This window comes from Miniopterus schreibersii (genome assembly GCF_964146895.1).
Source record: "Miniopterus schreibersii genome assembly, chromosome: 17".
NCBI classification, from domain to species: Eukaryota; Metazoa; Chordata; class Mammalia; order Chiroptera; family Miniopteridae; genus Miniopterus; species Miniopterus schreibersii.
In genome coordinates, this window is record NC_138117.1 from 5,701,436 (window position 1) to 5,718,279 (window position 16,844).

Sequence of the window (16,844 nt, forward strand, 5' to 3'; positions counted from 1 at the left end):
ATTATCTAAGGTCTGGATAACAGTTTTCATGGGTTTTGCTTTAATCATAAGTGTATATATATAGTTCATTGTTGATATCAATTCAGTGGAATTTCTAAAATCTGTTCTTGGTGACTTCTAAGTGTGAAACTGTAATGATTTTGCCATGTTTGCTGAAGCAGAGAGCAGATGAATTAGAAGGGTTTGTGTCCAGCTACAGTCAGCATTGATCATCATGACCTATTATTGCGTTCACCCTTTAAGTGGCCTATATTGCTAAAAGAAGGCAAGTGGAAAACGGAGAAAAAAGGATGGTTCTTTTGTGATGTGTAGAATATTCTGGAAACTCTTACCGTTACATAATGCTGTGTCAACTGTCTTAGACATAGAACAGTAATAAAAAATTTCAGTTCTATAACCATATTTTAACTTTTGGAATAAATGAAATACCTGATGGTATTTTTTCCCCCTCGCATATGTTTAGTGTTTGCTTTTTTGATTACTTGGTAAGAAAATAGAGGACTGTAACTCTAATATTCTATTTCCATTATCTTTCAGAATGCTGCCCTATGCAAGGCGAACAATTGAGATCTTTTATGAAAATGGTGAGGGCAAGTGACCAGGATAATAGGTTTATGTAGAAAATAGGAAAACAGGTCATGAAAATGTATTGTTAGTGAGAAATGAGGAATAAGTTAACAAATAAATATTTAATAAAAAGTCATGATTAAAACAGAAAAAGTGTCATGTATATCTTTGGACCAATAGGCTACACTGTAGGGTATGGAATTAACTTAGGAAGTTTTTTTGTTACCTGACTACAATATGCAGTTTTGAGTGAACATTTTTTTTTTTTTTTTTTTTTAACTTAGGAATGGCCAGATGCCTTAAAAAAATGGTTAATGGTCTCCATTTCTCCAGCTTCATCTTATCCTACTGTACCACCATCTCCAATAAGCTTCACTGCGCTGAGCTTCTATAATAACTCCCCTAGACAATCTTGGCTCTTTTCTCAGGTTCCTGGCTCATGCTTTTCCATGATCCCTCTCCCAAGTAAATAAAGACTTTAAATACTTTATTTTTTCCACTGTTCCTTCATATTTTATTCTACTATCTCCTAAAAATACTTTCTAATTGTGTGGGTAAATTAATCATTTAGCTCTTAGCATTATAAGAATTGCTCTTAAACTCCCATAAACAAGAGTATTATGACCATTATTATTTTTCCTGTGTGTTGTTTATGTATGTGTGTAAATAGTGGGCTGTTTCTGACTTCCAGTTCATTTCCTTTAAAAAGTCTCATAAAAGTCCTAGTATTATTTACTAAGTATATACTTTAAGCAAATGAGATGATTTATTTAGGTAAATTACAAACTTAAATATTTAACAGTGAATATTAAACTCTTAAAGACTGATCAATTTTGGTGACTGAGGCAAACTTCAGTGTTTACATTTGGATGTTTAAAAATAGAAACTGAATTAGAATTAGTTTTGGGTATAGATTTAACTTCTAAGGAGTCAGTGAAATGAGTTTGAAAAAAAAGAAATGTAAATCTTACCTTGCTATACCTTGGTCACTATAGTTTGTGGTCCAAACCATGCATATTAATATCATCAGTAGGTAACAAAATAATTACAAAAACAGAGTATTAAGTCATTAACATATTGCTAGCAAAAATTTAAAATAATGTTTTTTGAATGATATTATTACAATACTGAGGTAGCCAGTAACCAAAGATGGCCATGAACTATGCTTTCTAGCATTTATATTCTTCTATAAGCCAGCCCTCTTATGACTCAATTTTGACCAATAGATTGTGGTGAAGGTGATACTGCATGACTTCTGAGGCTGAGTTATAAGTTTTACAGCTTCTGCTTGAGTCACTTAGAATATTTCTCTGGGTGAAGCCTGCCACCATGTTAGAAATCCAGTGTCTCTGGGTCGCTCATGTTGTGAGGAAGCCCAATCTAGCCAAGTAGAGAGGGAAGAGAGGGAGGGAGGGAGGGAAGGAGAGAGAGAGAGGGAAACCTATCTGACCCCCAAGAGTTCCAGTCATCTAGGCTGAGGTTCTGACGTGTGAGTGATGAAACCATCTTGGCTCCAGTTACTATCTGAATGCAGCTGCATGATGGAGACCCAGGCAAGAACCACCCAGATAAGTTTAGAAAATCCACAGAGCTGTAAGAGGTAAAAATAGATTTTTGTTTTAAGCCACTAAGTTTTGGAGTAGTTCCACAGTAGTAAATAAGAGGAACAGATATTGTTAACTAAAATTTGTTTTAAATGTGTTTTATTGTGGCCATTAAGGGCCAAGATATTTTACTCATCTTCATCATTACACACTTTTCTCAATGACAGTATTTTGGGACAAAAGATACTGATGTAAATTTTTAAGCTAAAGCTGCTGAAAAAGAATAATTCTGAAGTTCAGAACCAAAATGTAGCTGGGTCCAACCTGGAGCATTTAAGGCTACTAGGAAACTTTATAAAGAGCTATGAATCACACCTCAGGGACCCATCAGTAATGTGGTGATTCAGATTGAATTCCAAGTATTTTCTGTTTACATTTACATAAAAGAATAAAACAAGATATTAGGCTATTTGCTTTAAAGGAATCTAATTACCTTTTTCTAATTTAGATCATATTTTTGTGGCTCAGTTAGAGTATACTTAATAAAGTTAGGCTTCATGTAGAAGGGCGGGATTTGTATCAGACTAACATAATTTTTAAGTACATTTATACCTTCCAGGCACAAGAAAATGTGAATCCCCTGATGTCAGAGACTGCTAGTGTTTCTTGATTACTAACACTTTGACCTCAAGTTCACTGAAGATTAGTATATTAGGCATAATGCATTCAAGCTCATTTTCTAAGTTATCTTTCATGTTTTGTCAACTGCCAGCTGGACTTTGAGCATTTTGGGGGAAATATGGTTAAAGTAGGCATAATTATCAACTGCCTGAAGTGCTTACCTGTTATTTTAAAGAATATTAATAAGGTCACATTTAATGCGTTTGGGAGCTTTCATATGATGGCAAAATGATCATGCCTTATATTTTTATTTATTTCCCTAGCCATTTGTAGATTATTGTACTTTCATATCATATTTGATAAGAAAATTATTGTTTATGGTCTAATATTAATATACATGTGACTTTTGTTAGTTAAATGTTATGATACATACTTTTGGATACAAATACTTGCTTTACCACGTTCATCTTAAATGCATATGAATTGAAAAGTAGAATTATAAATATAATAAAATATAATGTAGAACTATTAAATGTTTTAAGGTATACTAATTATGATTTGTAAATATTATATCCAAGGCATACTTGAAACAACTTCCAAAAACCAAAGATGAATTTGAAAACTTTTTCACATTTTGCACTTAATAAACTAATTCATAGATTATTGCTTTTATTTAAAACTGAAAAATAAATTCCAGTTTTTCTCCAGCCATTCTGACAAAAACCTAATAAGTAGCCACTGCTTTAAAAATGACACAATCCACCAGTTATTTGGTAAGACTAGCATAATCATAAATTTCCCATCCATACTTTTTCCAAAAATACTAACCTACATTGTTCTCCCTGGACCTGTTGTAGGGATGACTAATCCAACTGCTGAGGTCTCCCTTTATGTGTTTGATGGAACACTTGGCTTGCTGGACTACAGCTGTGTGTTTATGTGCAGTGCACACCTGCAGGGGCCTGACAAATAGCTGTAGTATGTAGAGGATACAAAATTACCCTGGCAGTGCTGCAAATAAGGAAGTTTCTGTTTTGAAGTCCATATGTGTGTGTGCCTGAGATGCCAGCTGGTGTATTTATGTTGCATGCACAGATGTAAAACTGCCAACTGATTTTATACCAAATAAAGTCTAATCTTTTTATACGTACTTTAGGTCAAAGTTATGAAGTGGTACATAAGAATGTTCTCACGACTTAGGTCTTTAAAATAAAAGGTGCTATTAAAACATGAACTCATGATACAACTAGGAAAGAGGGTAGTGACATAGATGGTATTTCTTAACCATCATCTTTGTGTGGAAGAATGTCGTTATTGCTGTATCATTCTATATATAAATAAAGGCTTGATTTATTATAATCGTTAATGATATATATCCTCTTTTGCGGCTAGAGTCAGTCAGGTCTGTGTTTAATCCAATTTACAAATACTGAAATGTGAAAGCCAAATTTATATAGTTATTTAACTGAGGGCTTTGGCCTTTCTAGTTTTGCAGTATGCTTAATTTTAACAAGTTGAAATGATAGTGCATTTTGGGTGGCATTTTGACCAATGCATTTAAATTTGTTCTGAAAGAAATACCAGTATTTATAGGGATAGTATTTTCCCAAACTGTGGAAATTTAAACACCAACATAAAAATAGTACGAAAGCCATTTATTTAAAAGAACCTTTGAAAGAGGCAGTTTTTTGTTTCATGTCCCCTCTAACCAGTGCAGAAACCCGTTTTACTTATTGTGTCCACCCTAAACAAGAACAGCGATTTGATAATTGGAAAATTGATCTTCAAATTAATCCTTGTAAATTAGACTTTTCATGTATGTTGCTTAACTGCAGGCTTATTTTAGAGTTGGAATTCTTTTTGATGGTGTTTGATACAGTAGTCATTTTTTTAAAAGGATTATCATAGCTAATGACTTCTTTAATACGTAGTTTCTAGTATTAACGGGCATGTTTCAGTTGAACTATTTTCAAAAGTGTTGACTTTTATACTATATTTGAAATATGTGTACATACTGAGAATTTTTAAATGTTGCAAAAGCAGGACTTGTTATCTGAGTGGTTATGTTTTAGCTTTACCTGTGATTTTTAAATGGTTTTTGTCTTACTATGATGGATCTGTACTGGTTCATAAATTTTTGCAAGTGGAGAGGAGTTCCAGGACTTATCCAAAATCATGTTAATTTTAATTACAAAAATTCAATGATGCTATAAAATAATGCTATCTAATTTTGCATTTGAAACACCTGAATGTGTGTTTCACTTATGTACATCTAAATATATTAATTGATGATTCTTCTGGCATTGATGTAAGTTATGAGTTTGTTCTGACTTTGTATTTGTAGAACTGCCTTATCATAGTTTGTTATCTGATTATATTTGTGATTGTTTTGCTTTACTAATTATTCATTTTCATTGTTTTTGATAACATCGAACTTGTAAATATTTTAAAGAATGCCTTTATTAAGTAGCACCTTAGTAGGTACACTTCCTTTTTCTTTAACAGTAGGCATTATTTCCTCATAAAAGGATGTTTATTTGCTATTTGTGGCATAATTTTACTTGAATATTTATAACCATCTGATTTCAACAGCTGTGGGAAGGGCTTGAGCTTTTTGCATTGTCCCCAGCCTTAAAAGTATGGCTTGACTGAGTCCACCTACTCAGTTCATGAAGACAGCCTGATTTGGAATACGTTTTACATGACGAGATAGAAACCACATCTCGTAATGACTAACTTGAGGGATAGAATGGCTCTGGCAAAATGTACGATTAATCACACATCAGAACTCCATCAGGAGACCAGAAAATTCCCAAAAAAGTCAGAGCAGAAAGACAGCACGGTAGAATTCAGTGAGTTCTTCATCAGGAGACAGACTCACAGTTGTGTGAAATTAGGCTAGTTTCCTGGAGCTTTAGTTTTTCCACCAGAGAAAGGGAATAGTAATTTTGATTTAATTTTGATGTGAGTATTAATACGGTAATAGACATAAAGCTCTTTCTAGGGTTAGAGTGTGGACCATCTGTAGTAGATAATCAGTAAATGTTGACCTTTTTTTTTTTTTTACAGCAGTAGTAGTAACAGCAGCTTGAAATAAATTAATGACATAGGAAATAAGAGATACTGGATAAGTAAAGTTATTAGAAAAGAGTAGAAACAGGAATTGTTGCCTTCCTTTTTTTTAAACAAAGAATATTTTGGAGCAAAGACCAAACCTCAGTTTTTACAGCTACAAGACAGAACCTTTTATTACTCATTTGAGAGATTATGTTGCATACATTGCTTGGTTATTTAGTGCCAGGGCCAACTTCTTTTTAGTAGGGTATCACTTCAAACACTGCTGCCGCCACTGCAGGTTGCGAGCACATGATTGAAGGCTTCTAGTTCTCAGCTCATGCCCAGATGTCTTTCAATAACGATAGCCAGTAATTTCTTCAAATTGCTCACTTTATCAGCAGCACATGTCATCAATCCTGAAGTGGTTGCTCAAGTCAAACTGCAGAATCTTTAGCTTACAGACGCAGCTGCAAACAGGTGAACAGGCAGAAAGTAATTTGTGCAGCTTGGTGGCTGTCAGACGAAAGACAGACAATCTGTGTTTAAAACAGATTGCAGGCCCTGTATGGGCCAGACAAAAGGGATTTCTCCAACTGCAAATAATTCCAAGGTTAACATATTTTCCTTTCTGCCATTAGGTGATTTGTTAAAATTGGAAACAATGAACATTATAAATCTACACAGAAACTGGAGACAAGATGAAAGAGAAAATCAGATCACTAAATAGGTTTACATTTGTCTTTCCAAAGAAGTACAACTGGCATTCATAAAAGCGATTTTCTCACAAATTAAGCCAAGTTATAAAATAATTCTTTGAAACATACAAGATTATAAATGTTTCAAGTTGCATTAAGAATTACTGATATTAAAAAACAATGAAACCTGAACCAGTACAGTTTTTATAATAAATACTTTGGCTTTTAGAGTTAATTGTTAATTTGTGAATATTATAATTTGCCTTTTTCAAATATCATTTAGTCTTTCTCTTGAAGTTTTATTAATGTTGATTTTAAAAGCAGCATTGGCCAGATATATCACACTTTTCTGCACATAAGGATCTTTCATAGTTACAGCACCAAAATTCTTATGGAGAAAAAAATTTTTGAGGACTTACACATTTAAAAATTATCCTCACATTTGATTTTCCTGGGTGTTACTGGAGCCTGACTCTGAAAGACATCTTAATCTGTCCTTAGGACAGTCATATTTTAGAAGCTTGTTCTTCAGAAGCATTAAGGACGTTCATCGTGCCCTGGACGGTGTGGTGCAGTTGGTTGGAGTGTTGTCCTGTACGACGAAAGGTCGCGGGGTTCAGTTCCTGGTCAGGGCACATACCTAGGTTGTAGATAAGATCCCTGGTCAGAGCCTGCACAGGAAGCACTCGATCAGTGTTTCTCTCACACATCGATGTGTGTCTCTCTCCCTCTCTCTTTCTCTCAAGTCAATGAAAATATCCTCTGGTGACAATTTTGTTTTTAAAAGAATGTTCATTATTTTGTCCATATATCTTAAAATTAATAGACTATATTATGAGATCCTAAGTCAGCAGCACATTACTTGTCAATATCAGCCCATATGAGTAGAGCTTACTCACTAAAATAAACAGGAAGAAGGACTATATTATATTAGTTTTATGGATACTTCCTCATAGAAGATTGCTGGAGAAAATACGCAGACATATATAAAAATATGTACATGTGTGTGTAGCACACGAGAAGTGAAAGATTAATCCTTCCTTGTAATTATCTACTGGAGCTCGTGTTTGTCATGTAGAGAACAACCATAAGTAAATGTGACCAATTCTCTCGTTTTCTGGGTGTCTTGTGTTTTCCCTCGTGTTTCACAATCACTCTAATGTGATTGTTTTTAATGGGTAATGAATCTTTGTAACAGTGTTTAAGAACATGATCTTCAATGTCAAACTGATATTCAAGTCTAGGTTCAGTCATATTGTGTGACCTTGCCTTGGACAAGTTAACCTCTCAAGTCCTCAGTTTTTCAGTGAGGATAGTGATCTTTATCTAACTCATGTTTTTTCTGTGATATTTCAGGAAGAATAATACTTATAAAGCATTGTGCATGGTGCCTTGCACATATTTAAAGCTTCAATAAACCTTAGCTATTTTCTGCTACAATTGAAACATCCTGAGGAGAGGGCATATGTTTTTTTTGCTTCTAGCTCCTTCCTAAGCATTTGTCACCAAGCCCCGAACACTGTAAGAACTCAGTCACTAATCAGAATGAATTTATAATTGTTCTGTAAATTTCAGAGTCTACTTTAGCGATAACAATCCTTCTTTGCCAAATATCTTGACTTTAGAAATTAGAATCATTCTGATTTATATTTTGTGTAGACAAAATGAAGGGAAATAAGTATTTCAATTTTTCTAACTTCAGTTTACCTAACACTAAGAAATTATTCTTATTATAGTTATTTTTCAAATGTCATTGATTTTTCAGCTTTTTTGAGGTACAATTGACAAAACTGTAAGATTTAACATACTGTGTATACATTGTGAAATGATTAGTTAACACATTCATCATGCATTTTTATATATATTTGGAGAGAACATTTAAATTCTATTCTTAGCAAATTCCAATTATACAGTATAGTGTTATCAACTATAGTTACAATGTTATGTGTTAGATCCTCAGACCTTATTATAACTGACAGTTTGTACTTTTTTACCAACTTCTATTTCCCCCACCCTCCAGCCCCTGGCAACTACTTCTTTACTCTGTTTTTGAGTTTGAGGGTTTTGTTGTTGTTGTTGTTGTTGTTTTTAGATTTCACATAGAAGTGATACCACATAGTATTTCTCTTTTTTCTATCTGGCTTAATTCACTTAGAATAATGCTGTCAAAGTCCATCCGTGTTGTAACAAACAGCAAGATTTCCTTTTTTCTCATGGCTGAATGATATTCCAGTGTGTGTGTGTGTGTGTGTGTGTGTGTGTGTGTGTGTAAAGCTCTGAATACCTCAACACTTAAGCTTACCTCAACACTTAATAAAGTTAATTTTGCATAGTTGAGTCCAGGTAAATGTTCATTATTTGGTGCTCACTGCTTGCCTTAGATTATCGCCTGAGGGTACCAGCAAGGGGCAGCACGGCGCTTTTGCCTTGCACACTGACATTTATTTTTACTTACTCATCTATGATATTACAGTATGTTAAAACATGATACAGTTTTTTACAGTATTACTAAGCCATAATTTTAAAATTACAGCAAATCTAATTTTTTTCATTTCTTTAATTTCCTTTAATCTTCATTACTCTTCATTACTCTTTTTATCAGTTGTACTTAAATTTTAGCTCTGTCTTAGCTACAAAATATCATGCCGCATTTTTATCATCACTCTCTTTAAATTTTGCCTTCATCACTGTTTCATGAAGTTTTGCCAATGACTGGCAATACTTATGTCTTGAAAATATTTCCAAGTCTGGCAGATATGAGATGGATCCAATTTTTTTTTTTAAATCCTCACCTGAGGATATTTTTTCCATGGATTTTCAAAAGTGGGGAAGAGAGAGAGGAGAGAGTGAGAGAAAAACATCTATGTGAGAGAGACACATTGATTGGTTGCCTCCTGCAAGCACCCCCCACTGGGAGCGGGGATCAAACCTGCAACCCAGGTTGATCCAATTTTAATAATAGTTTGGACCTACTTCCAGGCCTTTAATGGCTTTTTGTTGGTGTGGTTGCAAGAATTTTTTAATTGTAGGTTGCTCAAGAGAGAAACAGGCATGAAGGCGTTCCGTATAGGCTTCTGTTTTATTCCCTTGGAATAATGTGTTCAACTAGTTTTCAACTATTAATGCACAAATTTTGTTCAAATGTGTTTGCATTTGTATTCCAAATATAGTTAGTACACATACATATGTTACATGTTTATTAAGAAAGTTAGTTCACTATCTTCAAAAAGATCTTTTTCATTTAGGTGGTTGAATAAAATAAGTATGTTATTTAGTTCAGGGGAAAAAATAAGGCACTCAGGCAGGTTGCTGACTGCAGTCCAAATGGCTGATCAGAGAGTCTTTATATGCATTGGTAATGTGTTGTGCAATATAAGCTGAAATATATTCCACAAGGGAGGAAAACGGAATAGGTTACATACGCTGTTCCTAAGTGCAGTGAATATAAAACTCCATTACTCACTTTAGGCAGGTGCTTTTTATATGAGGCTTTAAAGAAATATAAAACTGCTGGTGAAATGATTGGTTTGTACAGACACCACTTAGCTTCCAGTGCTCTGACCAGATAAAAAGGCCAAAAGTATTCTTGCAAACATTTCTTGAATGATTCAGGGATTGAAGGTTAATATTCTCTTGGTGTAATAACCTGTCAGTATAAGCATTGCATAGCATATGAAACTTGTCTCTGACTTAGTTTGAAAAATTGTTTTCAGGGACACAAGAATGATTTTTAGTTTTCCTTCAGTAATGGTCAGTGCCGCTTTTGGAATGTAAAATAACTCTTTTTAGAATAGCTTTGCGATTAGTTGAACATTATGAAGAATTAAAAAATATATTAGTCCATAAAGATTTACAGTGGTCCCACCTACGTATACAAGTGCCTATATTCCTCTTCCCTTCATCTGTTAGAACAGCACCTGCTATAGTTTAAACACGGAACATTCTTCCACAAATGAATTTTCATAAACATAAAATGAAAGGGAGATTGAAAGGGTAATAAATAGGTATTGTTCAAATTTGTTTTAGGTCTTAAATATGTGAACCAGTGGGTTGTCTTTTTAAGCCTGCACTAGATTGATTGATTGCTTTCTCTCTCTCTCTCTCTCTGTATTATTGAGGTGGAATTCACATAATATACAATTAACAATTTTAAAGTGTACAGTTCAATGGTATTTAGTGTATTTACAATGTGGTGTAACTGCCAACTCTTTCTGGTTTGAAAACCTTTTTATCACTCCATAAAAACACCCCATACCCTTTAAGTAATCACTCCCCAATCTCTCCTTTGCCCCATCCCCTAGTAACTGCTAATCTGCTTTCTGTTTCTATATGGATTTGCCTATTTCTGGACTTGCCATATAAAAACAATCATGTAATAGGTGATGTTTTGGGATTGGCTTTTTCTCTCTCAGCACAGTTCTCTGATCTAAGTTGTTGAGTGTATTAATAGTTTATTTTTATTGCTTTTGTTTTTAAGTCAAGAAACTGCTTCTCCCTGGAATCTGAAGATTTTTCTCCTGTTTTGTTTTCCTGAATGTTTGTAGTTTTACATTTATAGCTAAGTTCATGCTTCATTTTGACTTATTTTTTAATAAGATGTTAGACCTGGGTTGAAGTTCATTGTTTTACCTGTGGATGTCCACCTTTTGCAGCATTATTTGTCGAAAAAGCCATCTTTCTTTCATTGAATTGCATTTGTAGCTTTGTCAAAATTATTTGGTATATTTGAGTGTATTTTTCTGGGTTCTCCATTCTGTTGCCTTAGTGTTTGTGTCTACCAATACTATATAGCCTTGATTACTATTACTTTAATACCAAGAAGTCTTGAAATTAGGTGAACTTATTTTTCTGACTTTTGTCTTTTTTTTTGTTAATTCTCACCTGAGGATCTTTTTTTCCCATTGATATTTAGGGAGAGTACAAGTGGGAGGGGGGGGAGAGAGAGACAAACGTCGATGTGAGAGAGACACATCGATTGGTTGCCTCTCACTGGGGAGAACCCTGACCGGGCAGGGGAGAACCTACAACACCTACAAGGTCTGTGCCCTTGACCAGGAATCGAACCCATGAAATCAGTCAGTCAGAAAAAGCTAAGAACCATATGATTTCACTCATATGTGGAATATAAAACTGAAACTCATAGAAACAGACGATAAGTATGGTGGTTACCAGAGGGACGAGGGTGGGGGGTAATATAGGGTAAATGACACCAAATATATGGTGATGGAAGATGGTTTGATTTTGGGTGGTGGACACACATTGCAATATACAGACCATGTATCATAAGAATGTGCATTTGAAACCTACGTGTCCCTATTGACCAGTGTCAGCCCAGTCAATTTAATTAAAAGTTTTGAAATAATAAAATAAAAGATAATATGCAAGGAGAGTAAGAATAGGAATGATAATGCAGTCTATACATACATTAAGCTCTAAATTATTCACAAGCCAGGACAAGCCATATCCCTAAAGAACAAATGCTGTTACTACTGCCAAATTCAGAGTAAGGTGTCATGTCAGGTAACTTAGGTATGGTTAAGCTATGTATGTATATAAATATATGTTTGCATGCAATATATATACATAATTTTTATATATGTGTGTATGTATATACATGGTATGTGTGTATGGTTAGTATTAACAAACAGAAGACTACTCAAGGTCACATTCATCCTTATTCTAATCAAAAAGAAATTACGAAAAAATTTTAAAGACAACTTAATTCATTATACAAATAAGCTAGTTCCACTTCCAGGAAGATAGGGAAGACTTCTCCTTATTTCTCATGCTAAGTACAACTAAAAACCCAACATTATATATAAACAAAAATAAGAAGACTCTTATAAGAAAGGCAGATAGAAGACAGGCCAGTTAGGGTCTTTGGGACTGAAATAAAGACACAGTACTGAGGTGTGTAGGTTTGCCTTTGCCTAATATATCCCAGACTTAAAGCTGAAGAAGCCAACAACCCAGAAAGGCCCACAGGTACAGACATAAAAATTCCCAACAAAAGCTATTTCTCCCTAGCCAAAGGACCTGAAGGGGGCATCCCAGCAATAACCGTTCTACTCTAGCCAAACAACACAGAAAAGTCTGTGGTCCCACCCCAACCAACATCAGCAAAGTTCAGTGAGAAGCCTAGGCTTCCACCTTCAACATGTTCTAACAAGGAGCATCAACATCCCCATGTGGGTAGTGTACAAAAGGGCTGAATAGAAAACCTGGCTTTCCAGTCTGACCTGGCCTGGCAATAGGAGATGCACCTCAACCTTCTGGCTGGAGTGTTATCAAAGGAGACCTAGTGAAGAGTCAGAATTTTCCATCAACCCCCTAGCAATAATCAGTGCCTCGCCGCCACCACCCTGGTGTCAGCAAAAACCTCACGGAGACCTGTAATGAGGCAATCCAAACACTCCAACACAGGTAGGTATCGACCGTGGTAAAAATGAGAGTCGTAATTCCCACCCTGGGCCAGAAATTACAGGAACCCCACCTCCTGATCCTTGGATACTAATGGAAGGCAAGTGGAAAACCTAGACTTCTACCCCCACCTGGCAGTAACCTGGGTGCATGCATGTCTCTTTCCACTATTGGAGGATTATCAGATGAAGCCAGATAAAATAGAATGTTTAATAATATCCAAAATATCCAGGTTTCAGTAAAAAAACACATCATACCAAAAACAAGATCCCAAACTGAATGTGTTTTCTTCTTTTTTCCAGTATTGCTGTTGAGAAGTTTGATACCATTCTAGTTGTATGGTAGATGATTGTATGTTTCCTATTTCTGCTTTTATGCATTTTAAAAAAGTCTCTAAAGCTTTTAGGAGCTTCTTTTTAGCCCTTATGTTCAGGTGGTGGGCTTTTATGTGTATGTTTTTTCCATTTGCTGTGTTCGATATATGGTATACCCTTTTCATTTGAAACTCATATTCTTCCATTTGGGGAAATCTTGAATTATTTCCCTGATTATTTCCCCCATTTTGTTTTACTAGCTCTTTCTAGAACTTTTGGTTTTAAGATATTTAATGTTTTATGCTGATCCTTTCATTTTATTGTCATTTCTCTCCCATTTTCAACCTCTTGGGATTTTTTTGGTTTTAATTTATGATAGATTTCCTCAACTTTATTTTCCAATCTTTCTATTAATTTAAGGAGAATTAACATCATGTTTTTATTTTCTAAGATGTAATTTTTGTTCTTTGTAAAATTTAACAAACATGCTCTTCTTATTGTAGCATCCTCTGCAATCTCTCTGGGAATAGTTATTATATTTATTGTTACTGTTACTATTTTAAGTTTTCTGTTCCTGGCATTGTCTATTTACTGTGTTTTGTGTGTGTGCGTGCGTGTGTGTGTGTGTGTTTAACCTCTACCCTTCATGTTAGTGATTTTTACTTCGTATCTGATGATGCTTCATATTGTAGAATAAAATACTAAATAATTGGAACCTGTTTGTGAGGTTGGAGATTGTTGAATTGAATGGCTGGTGTCATTGTAGGGGAACACTAACTCTTTTCTGTTTAAAAATGACATTTCATTTAACATTGCTTTTTAGACTACATTTTTCTTTTTGTGTTTTAAAATTTATTTTTTCAATTACAGTTGACATTCAGTATTAATTTATATTATTTTTAAGTGTATAGTGTAGTGGTTACACAATTACATTATTTATGAAGTGATCTTCTTGATAATTCAAGTTCCCACCTGGCACCCTATCTAGATAGTACAGTATTATTGACTATATTCCTTATGCTGTACTTTACACATCAGTGATTATTTTGTAACTATTAATTTGTACTTCTTAATCCCTTCACCTTTTTTACCTACCCCTCTATCCTCCCTTCCCTCTGGCTACCATCAGTTTGTTCTTTGCATCTGTGAGTCTGTTTCTGTTTTGTTTGTTTATTTATTTTGTTCTTTAGATTCCATATATAAATGAAATCATATGGCATTTATCTTTCTCTGACTTATTTCACTTAGCATAATACCCTCTAACTCCATCCATGTTGTTGCAAATGGTAAGATTTCATTCTTTTTTATGCTGAGTAATATTCCATTATATATATGTACCACGGCTTCTTTATCTGCTCATCTATTGATGGGCACTTGGGTTGCTTCCATATTTGCTCTTGTAAATAATGCTGCATTGAACACAGGGATGCATTTATCTTTTTGGATTAGTGTTTTGTATTTCTTTGGATGTATACCCAGAAGTGGAATTGCTGGATCATAAGGTAGTTCTGTTTTTAATTTTTGAGAAACTTCCATACTGTTTTCCATAGTGACTGTACCAGTTTGCATTCCCACCAACAGTGCATGAGATTCCCTTTTCGCCACATCCTCGCCAGCACTTGCTGTTTGTTGATTTATTGATGGCAGCCATTCTGACAGGTGTGAGGTGATATCTCATTGTGGTTTTAATTTGCATTTCTCTGATGATTAGTGAGCATTTTTCTCTATGTCTATTGGCCTCTTTGGAGAAATGTTTATTCAGATCTTTTGCCCCCCTTTTTTTTATTCGTTGTTTTTTTGGTATTTAATATGGACCCTTTGCTCTGAAATTCTGGTTTAACCTGCCCAGAGTGAACCCTTCAGTCTTTTACCAGGATGAATGTAGGGTATTTACTCGCGTGGCTGCATGAGTTAAGGGAAGGGCTCTGTAATCATTTGATAGACTTTCAGTCACTCACTTTTTTGGCCTCACCTGCATTCTTGCCCTCTGAACTGCCTGGTTTCTTTAATTCTTCTTTTTCCAGGGCTTATTGCAGATCTACTTGCTTCTTAATTCAATTACCCTTTGCCACTTTTCTTTGTTCTCCTAAGTTATTTTTGCTACTTGTTCATCAAATACCCCTCTTCCAGAATTTTGATACCCATCTTGCCTCTTCTAGAGCTGCACATTCAACTCTTCTCATTTTCATTGGTTGGTTTAGGGGCCTAATTTTTCTTGGTTTAGGGGCCTAGTTTTTTTAATAGTTTTTTGATGGTGGTTAAGAAGGGAACTGAGGTAAGCTTACATGTGGTTTGACTCCTTAATCTTTTACTTCTTCACAGGTATACAGGCGATTGTCATTATTCATCTTTTAATTTATAGGTGATAATCACAGGAGGATAGTAAGTTCATTATAAAAAGTTGGTGGAAAAGAATCAGGGTTCATGGTGCTTCACAGGACTGAGAGTATGTGTTAGAAGTTGTGCATTATTTTACATTAAATTATATTTCAAGCCCAGCTGAGCGTGGCTCAGCGGTTGAGCATCAACCTAGGATCCAGGAGATCGTGATTCAATTCCTGGTCAGGGCACATGCCTGAGTTCCAGGCTTGATCCCCAGTCGGGGGTGTGCAGGAGGCAGCCGGTCAATGACTCTCTCATCATTGATGTTTCTCTCTCTCTCTCTCCCACTCTCTTCCTCTGTCTGAAATCAATAAAGATATATTTTTTAAAAATTATATTTCAAAAATTTATTATTTTAGAATTATTTCCTTGATAGTGTGTACAGTGTAAAATTTTTTTCAGTTGCAGTGCCCTAGGGATTCCCTCTTTTCTTCCTCGGGTGGACGGTGACAGCAGTATCTGAATGAATGTATGTGAGAGTGCTAAATAAAGGCAGTATTTCAAATGTCACTATCTTTCTGATTGTCCTATTGACTCAGGTCAGCTGACTATACATCTTACCAAATGCCTCTTGTCTAAATTAAGTTCTGTATAAAGTTCAGCCCATTTCCTGGAGTTAAATACCTTGAACAGTAACTATATAGTATTTTGGTCTCCACATGTAACAATACTGAATAGTGGCTGCCTATATCCAAAGCTGAGCTTTTTTAGTTTTAGAGCTTTTGCTATCTTTGTTTCACCAATTACATCCCTAATAGAATTCCTTTCACAACTGCAGGAAACAGCATTCATGAGGAACACAATATGAATGGTGGCTTCAGTTGTGTAATGCCAAGACTCTTGCGCCTTTCTACATTTCTAGTGCTTGCGTCTGGGGTGTTTTATGAGTTCTAGTTTGAAGGTGGAGTGGAAAGAAACCAAGTTATTTTTTATTAAGACTTTCTTTTAGAGCAGTTCACAACAAAATCGAGGGGAAGTACAGAGATTTCCCCCATACTTTCTGCCCCTGCACCTGTAGAGCATCCCCCAGTATCAGCATCCCTCATCAGAGTGGTACATTTGTTACAGTTGATGCACCTACACTGACACATCGTAATCACCCAAAGTCCATAGTTTACATTACCAAGATTATTTTTTACTAGCAGCTTTTCTCCATTGTTGAAGTCTATCAAGATACAATTATAGTATTTTAAAAAAAAATCTAAGCTTGTGGCATTAGAACAAAGTATAAAAAAACTTTTCTT

General features: G+C 35.0%; 1 protein-coding gene across 7 annotated transcripts in view; it reads left to right on the forward strand.

The window, feature by feature from the left end:
* The window catches only part of VPS13B (vacuolar protein sorting 13 homolog B), a 454,815-nt gene that overhangs the window by 87,338 nt on the left and 350,633 nt on the right, over window positions 1-16,844 (forward strand). The window contains exon 18 of one of the 7 annotated variants that reach the window (XM_081116980.1): window positions 852-1,056. The exons of the other annotated variants lie outside the window; for them this stretch is intronic. Within the exon in view, the coding sequence (XP_080973106.1) occupies window positions 852-961 (110 nt within the window). The 3' untranslated portion in view covers window positions 962-1,056. Of the gene's footprint in view, window positions 1-851; window positions 1,057-16,844 lie in introns of those variants that run through there. 7 annotated transcript variants of the gene reach the window in all.